The sequence below is a fragment of the Hylobates moloch genome, unplaced genomic scaffold (genome assembly GCF_009828535.3).
Source record: "Hylobates moloch isolate HMO894 unplaced genomic scaffold, HMol_V3 SCAFFOLD_9, whole genome shotgun sequence".
Classification (NCBI taxonomy): domain Eukaryota; kingdom Metazoa; phylum Chordata; class Mammalia; order Primates; family Hylobatidae; genus Hylobates; species Hylobates moloch.
The window spans coordinates 65,813,476-65,821,449 of NW_026652284.1; the positions used below are offsets into that span (position 1 = coordinate 65,813,476).

Below are 7,974 nucleotides of genomic sequence, written 5' to 3' on the forward strand. Positions count from 1 at the left end.
ATCCTAGATCACCCATTTTTCCATTTGGATGTAGCTGAGACTGACAGGGCAGGTGTCCTGCCTAAAGCAACTGATTTACTGATTTACGGGCAGCTTTCAGTCTTCTTCCTACTTGCCTCTTGCAAAGTGAACTTGAAAATCCAGTTCTTTTCACTACCTCTGCAGAAAACCTAGAGGCAAGCACAGGATTTATTCTTTGTTATTTGTAAGGCTGCTGTTGAAGTAATGCAAAGGTCGATTAAATGACATACCATAAAGATTTTTAGTATTGTTATTAAACCCAGTAGGATTAAAATGTAGCTACTGATGAAAGACTTGAACTGCAGTGTCTAGATGAAGCTAATTTGAACACAACTTAATCCCCTCATCATAATATGAACAAGGAACAAAACAAACGGTACCATGGCAGTTGGGCACTGTCTCAGACACCACAACTTCTGGTTGTTGAAATTAGCTATGGGTTGATTTTGTAACTCATAGTTACATATTACCATTAACGTCACCAACCTGTCTCCTTAAACACCAGGTCTGCACCCAAATCATTCAACCTAATCTCAAGGGGTGGATGGAGAAAGTGTGTTTTGAACTAAATGATCCATGGCTTCTTAGGGTGTAAAATTTGGGCTAGACAGCACTGAGTGTGGGAGGGGAGAGAATCACATTTGGCCCCGCTACATGTTATAAGTGGCACTTGCAGAATCCTGGCTCCCTCTCTCTACATCCTCAGCAGGAAAATTGCTTAAAACCATTTGAGGGGGCATACCTTAGTAACATCCTGAATAGACATGTGTGAACCTGTCTTTTCTGGAAGCTAGATTTAGGTTAGCTTCAATGTCCAACCAATACCTGTAAGCCTGCTTTCCATTCTGTCCTGTGCCATCTGGAGCAACTCAGCTCTCTGGACCTTTGCCCCAGTTTTCCAATCTAGACTGTGACCTTGCCTTTGACCTGTGGTTAGTCTTGTTTCACAGCCACTGACTGCTGCCTATGTCAGGATGCATGCCCCTGCTCTGCCCATCCCCTTCCTGCCAGCTCAGCCCCCAGCTCCATTTTTTTTTTTTTTTTTTGAGACATAGTCTCACTCTGTTGCCCAGGCTGGAGTGCAGTGGTCTGATCTCAGCTCACTGCAACCTCTGCCTCCCAGATTCAAGCGATTCTCGTGCCTCAGCCTCCAAGTAGCTGGGACTACAGGCATGTGCCACCATGCTTGGCTAATTTTTGTATTTTTAGTAGAGACGGGGTTTTGCCAAGTTGGACAGACTGGTCACAAACTCAGCCTAGCTTCTAATCCAGGACCTCTTACACCATCCTATTCCATGGTCTGATGCTGACCACTAGTTGAGTTCAGGCTCAAGTGACTGCTTAGACCAGAGGCTGAGAGTTTAGGCCTGGGAAGAATACTGCTGAAGGACCCAAGTCCCAGAGGGGAGAGCACAGGCTGCTTTGAGCCAGAAACAAAGGGCACTGTGTGCTCTCCAATGGTCAAAAATTTGAGGAGAAATATCTGGCTTAAGTGGGAGAAAAGTGAAAGCAGGAAGAACATGAGCCATTAATCTTGTGCCACACTAATAACTAAATGAGGCTATAGACTTGCAACTCAGCTCACTTGGGTAGCATTTGCGTCTTGAGTTTCTCACACACTGTGAAAAATCACCGAGGGGTATTTTTATTTATGATCTTAATTTAATTTTGTTGGACGGGTACCATGTTCATGTGGTTTCAAAGGTATAAAAGGGTACAAAATAAAAAACAATCTTCTCCCATTTTCTGTCCCAGAGAAAACCAAAGTTATGAATTTATTTCATACATTTAAAGAGATATTTGATGCATATACATGGGTATAACTGCATGTATTATTTTGCTCTTTTGAAAAAAATACAAATAATACATACTGTATACACTTTTTTGTCCCTTACTTTTTCCCCTTAATACATTAGAATTTGGCCCTATTACTATACAAAAAGTAATTTTTTTTTCTTTTGGTTTTACATGTTTTGTTTTACTTTTTTCCCTTAACTCATTATCTTGGAATTTGGCCATTATACAAAGAGTATTTTTTTTTGGCTTTGCAATGTTCTTTTTTATGGATTGCCATTGTTTATTTGGCCATTCCTCAATCAATGGACATTTAGGTTATTTCTCATTGTTATAAACAAAGTTGAAATGAATGGTACATCTCCTTGTATATGGAGAGGACTGCTACTGGATACAGGAAAAGGGGTCTAGTAATATAAATACCTTGTAAATAAATACACAGATTTTTGTTCTTCTCAATGACTTCTCACTGCTTAGATTCTAATAACCATCCTGACAGGGAGGGAAAGGTAATACATACTTTTTTTTTTCTTTTCTTTTTTTGAGACAGAGTCTCACTCTGTCACCCAGGCTGGAGTGCAGTGACGTGGATCTCGGCTCACTGCAACCTCTGCCTCCTGGGTTCAAGAGATCCTCCCAGCTCAGCCTCCCGAGTAGCTGGGATTACAGGCCAGTGCCACCACACCCAGCTAATTTTTTTTTTTTTTTTTTTTTTTTTTTAGTAGGGATGGGGTTTCACCATGTTGGCCAGGCTGGTCTCAAACTCCTGACCTCAAGTGATCCGCCCACCTTGGCCTCCCAAAGTGCTGGGATTATAGGTGTGAGCTACTGTTCCTGGCCCATTTTTCTTTCATTTTTTCTTTTTTTTTTAACACAAGGAAAAACGTATCTAGAGAGAGGCAAAGGTGACAGCTTTCTTTAAAGGGAAAGTTGAATGGAAAGAAATTCATCTCTTAGATACACCCCAGAGTACCACTTTTTAGCAGAGAAGTCCATTCTTCCTTCCAGAAAAAGTGCTAAGACAAAATCTTGTTGGGATGATCTGTTTTTAGAGCTCTTTAAAAAATATCTGTTTCCTCACACATATACAAAGTAAAGGAAAGCAAATAGCTCATAGAACAAGGACGACTTTTACATGATTGATAGCAGATTCAAGGTGGAGTCACCAGTGGAAGTCACTGAGACAACAGAGAAGAGAGATCTTTCAAGGTGGTGAACCAGCTTCTGACTGAAGGGTGTGTGTGGTGGTGGGGAGGCAGGAGCAGTCTCATTGTCCTTATAAATAGCTCTCCAGGACAACTTTTGTGTTTGATATAAAGAGAGAAAACAAGTTTGTGAGCACAGTGTTAAAACCAAGGGAGCATACCTTAGTTACATCCTGGAATAAACATGTATGAACCTGTCTTTTCTGGAAGCTAGATTTAGGTTAACTTCAATGTCCAACCTATACCTGTATGCCTGCTTTCCATTCTGTCCTGTGCCATCTGGAGCAACTCAGCTCTCTGGACCTTAGCCCTAGTCTTCCAATCTAGACTGTGACCTTGCCTTTGATCTGTGGTTGGTCTTATATCGCAGCAACTGACTGCTGCCTGTGTCAGGATGTATGTCCCTGCTCTGCCCATCCCCTTCCTGCCAGCTCAGCCCAGCTGCTACTTCTTTTATCTCACCCTGTTTCATGGCCTGATACTGACCATTAGTTGAGTTCAGGGTCAAGTGACTGCTTGAACCAGAGGTTGAGAGAAATTCAGCCAATCAGGGCACTGAGATCACTGACTGCTGTGCGAGAAAAACTGTAGCTGCAAAGGAAGAACTGGTACACACGAACACTGAGAAACATCATCCCAAAATTGTTTTTCTCTAACTGAAGTATGAAAGTGAATATACAAAGAAAGAAACTTTAAAGCTTAGTGAGAAAGCAACCAAATGTACCTGTGTACTTATTTTTTAATTTAAAAATTAAAAACAAATTTTTAAAAGACAGGGTCTTGCTCTGTCACCCAGGCTGGGTGCAGATCACTGCAGCATCCAGGTCCTGGGCTCTAGCGATCCTCCCGTCTCAGCCTCCCAAGCAGATGGGACTATAGGTGCATGCCACTATGTCTAGTTCCTTTTTTTTATTTTTTAACTTTCAGTAGAGACAGAGTATTGCTATGTTGCTCAGGCTAGTCTTGAACTCCTGGGCTCCAGGGATCCTCTTGTCTTGGCCTCTCAAATTAGGGGCATTATAGGCATGAGCCACCATGCCTGGCCCAGATTTAAATTTTTACTTTTAAAAATATATAATTTTTATTTTAAAAAAGTGATTAAGTGTATTTTATTTATTTTGTTTTAATGTAACTTGAAGCTAAACTTATTGTGTGAACCAAGCCATTTTGATCAGTGATAAATGGCAGGTCTAGTTTTTTTTCCTTCTTCTTATTGAAAGATCAAGAACCTCAGCCTGCCATGACTTTCTTGGCTTCCTTTACTAGAATTTAATCCTTCTAGTATTTGACATAATTCCTATGACAACGTGTGGACTGAATATAATGTCCTTCATTTCACAAATGAGGAGATTGAAGTTGAAATATTTTGTCACTTGCCAGAAGTCCCATGTCAGGGTGGCAGTGTTGATATTTGATCCTACTTTTTGTGCCTCCAGCCCAAGAGTTTTTCCCATGACAATCAGAAACCTTGAGATTAAAAACACATTGAATGTTGTCATATGTTGGTAAGAATAAAATACCAAAAAGAAAATGCCTTCTACACACAGCTTTTCTCATGTACTCGCTCTAACCTTCTATTTGCGCTATTGGAAGCAAATATATTAGACTCATTCAGCTTCAATTTTCTTGTTTGTGAGGTAGAAATAATAATAACAACCTTACACAGTTGTGAGGATGAGTAAATAGTATATATAAAGTGTCTTATGAAGAGATAGTACTCAGTGAATGGCAACTTTCCTATAATGATAATAGTAATAATTATTGTATATGAGATCAGGTAGGTGAAAATGTTTTATAAATTGCAAATTGATAAAAGTAAGGTACTCTTATTATAATTATTTTCTTACATTTAAACATATTTATTCACTATTTTTAGAATACATTTTAATGGTTGGATCCACTTAGTATATTCACTTTAGTGCTATTCTAAGCCATTATTTTAGGAACTTAAAAATTTAAAGTTAGTTTAACTGAAGTGAATACCAATGCTTCTGAAAAGTGCTTTCCTCTTTTTTTCATTTTACTTAATCTTAAAACTAAACGTCTTTCTGCAAGAAGAAATAACTCAAGACTTCTGTTGGGATCAAGTACGATTAATAGCCTGAAATCAGGAATAAAGCTGCCTTATGGAAGAGTAAGAAAATAAGGCACAGATAAATCTCCTAAATTCTTCTTTGTGTACTAGAGGAAAACAAAATAAAATTTCCTCAACCCTTAAAAACTTTGTGAGCTCTAAAACCATTCACAAACATGATTTATTATTACAGAATCCCAGTTGCACACCTGAAAACCCTGGGGCCACATGTGTTTCAGAAATCAGAATTTCTCAGATTTTTGGAAAGCAATACAACACAAATATTATATATGAATGCCCTTATCAGGGTCTGGGACAGTACCTTGTAATTGAACACGTTACTATTTTTGGGGCAAATGTATGAATAGTCATAGTACCTGGAATAAATAAAGACTATAAATAGCTTTGTGTGAGGTCAGATTAGGCTCACAGATGAGTTCAGGTCAAATCAGGTCATGTGTTTTCAGAAACACTTTTGGTTTTCAGAAATTTTTGGATTTCAAAGCTGGAGATCAGAGACAGTGGAGCTGTATTTTTATCCCCAGTGTGGAGCGGGTCAACACAAAGGCAACTTGTCTGGTAGGAAGATCATCAGATCTGGACCCAAGTAGGCCTGAACAGCTGATCTACCTTTTACTCCTCAGAATTATTGTGGAAACCTCTATAAGCCTCTGTTTCCTTATCTGAAAATGGGGAAAAGAATCCTACCTTGCAGGACTGTGGTAAGGGTTAATGATAATATAGGCCAGGTATCTAGTTACCTGGTACTTACAGTATGATTGATAGCTGCTATCATTGTTCATGACAGATGGTATCTAATGAAATAGAATAAAATCTCTTTTTTTATTATTTCAAATTTGAAAGTAGCAGGGAAAAGGGGTAGAAATTTTGTATATGAATCCCAGCAGACTTCCTAAAGGGAAAACGGGCAAGGCCCCAAAGCTTTGTCTCTGAGACTTCACATTTATTGAAACCTATTAGGCTGGACAGGATAGCAACTGACCTCAGCTCAGAGTCAGGGAAGTTCCAAAGAGTCCAAAGAGCCCCTGAAATGAAACGCACAGGAGGGTAGAAAGAACTTGCACAGTGGGTTGGTCCCAACTGAAAGACAGGCAAATGTAGTCTGGGCCCATGAGGAATTGGACATAGGAACCTGTTTCACCCTGAGCATCTGTGGTCATGCATTCAACCTGCGCGAGTGACTATGTGAATTCATTTATTTGTTCATTTAGCAATTGTTTTTGAATGTCAACTAAGCATAGATCTATGAAAATATCTAAGAAACATACAGAAACAACTCTATCTTCATTAGCATTATAGTTTATGAGGGACTTAAACAAGAAGCAACAGCAAATCACCCAAAATTGTGGTGAATTTTCTAAAGGGATAAACTAGGTGGGCAGTGGTAAGGGCAGGAATGGGCTACTTACAAGGAGGAAGGCAAGAGGAGACAGGACAGCCATGACCAAGGTTGAGGTATGGCCAGAACACTCCTCCTCTGTGACACCTCGCTGCTGTGCTTTCTCATCACCAGCTTTTAGATGGAGTGCCATCCCCTCAGAAGGCCTTCTTGACCTCGCTAAACTTCATTTCACTCTCCACTTTCGCCAATCACTTTCTACCCGTTATCCCAGTTTATTTTTTCAGAGCTTTTATAACCGTCTGAAATTATCTTTTCTAGTTTTGCATGTATTTATTAAATTCTTCCCCTCTTTAGAAGGAAAGATTCTTGAGAGCTCTGAGCATTTTGTCCAGTGTCTGAGGGTGCCTAAATATTTGTTGAATGATTAAAAGGAAAACTATGCAAAGACCTTAAAGCAAAAAAGAGCCTGATGCATTCTAGGAAATAAAACGAGGCATTTGGGTCTTGTTGATGCTAATGGCCTCCAATGAATCCTGCCTTCTGGTATCCATGCCCTTATGTAGTCTCCTCCCTTACTGACTCAGGGCATGGCCACATGACTTATTTGGCCAATGGGACATCAGCGAACAACACAAGCGAAGGCTTGATAAGTGCTTGTTTAGAACACAGATGAGCCATGTGAGAAAGTCCTGCCTGGTCTGGTCTCCTTCAAGAGGAAATACCACTTGGAGAGCAAGGTGCTGGCATTCCAGCTGTCCCAGCTGAAATTCAGCCACCCAGCTGAAATTCGCTCAGTGAGTAAGTCCAGGTAAAACCAATAGAAAGATCCACCCATCAACCCCGTAACAGTGAGAAGAAAAAAAAAGTTGTCACTCAAAGCCACTGAGTTTTTGGTGGTCTGCTGTGTGCAAAAAACCTGAAACAGAGCAGAGGCATAGTGAGCAGGCGAAGGTAGTGTGAGATGGTTTAGAAAGGAAAACAATCATTCAGAACCTTACACATGTCAAGTTACTGTATGTTAAACACAATGGAAATTAACAGGTTTGAAGGAAGGGAAGACTTATTACTGAAAAGATCAGTTAGGAGGCTATTCCAGATATCTTTTGCTGCTTTGAGTAATGGGATATGGTGGAAAAGACCCGGCACCAGTTCCCAGGCTTAGGCCTTATCAGACTGGCAGCCTCTACTTCCCTTCTTTAGGAACACTCTCTGGGAGGCCTGAGCATCTGTTTAGAAAGCTAATTATTCTGCTGGAGCAATTACATGGAGAGGCCCCTTTACCCGGCTCCGCCCCCAAATTCAAGAGGAGGAGATATACCTTATCTTTCTATGGGAAGAGTGCAGTCCACCATAAGGTCCCAGATATTATCTCTTAATCCTCACAATACCAGTATAATGTAATTAGTATCACTCAAATTTTTACAGATGAGAAAAATGAAGTTTAAATGATCTATATAGCTTTGCCCAAACTTTCACAGAAGTGGAGGCAGCATTTTAACTTAGGTCTTCCTAATTCC

At 40.1% G+C, this 7,974-nt stretch overlaps 1 protein-coding gene across 1 annotated transcript in view; it reads right to left on the bottom strand.

Annotated features, from left to right (window-relative positions):
• The window catches only part of CA1 (carbonic anhydrase 1), a 30,619-nt gene extending 23,972 nt beyond the window's left edge, over positions 1-6,647 (bottom strand). The window contains exons 1-3 of the mRNA XM_058443678.1: positions 6,525-6,647; positions 5,803-5,909; positions 88-170 (exon numbers count right to left, since the gene is read on the bottom strand). Coding sequence (XP_058299661.1) covers positions 88-170; positions 5,803-5,909; positions 6,525-6,647 — 313 coding nt within the window. The remainder of the gene's footprint in view (positions 1-87; positions 171-5,802; positions 5,910-6,524) is intronic.
• Positions 6,648-7,974: the final 1,327 nt, after the last annotated feature.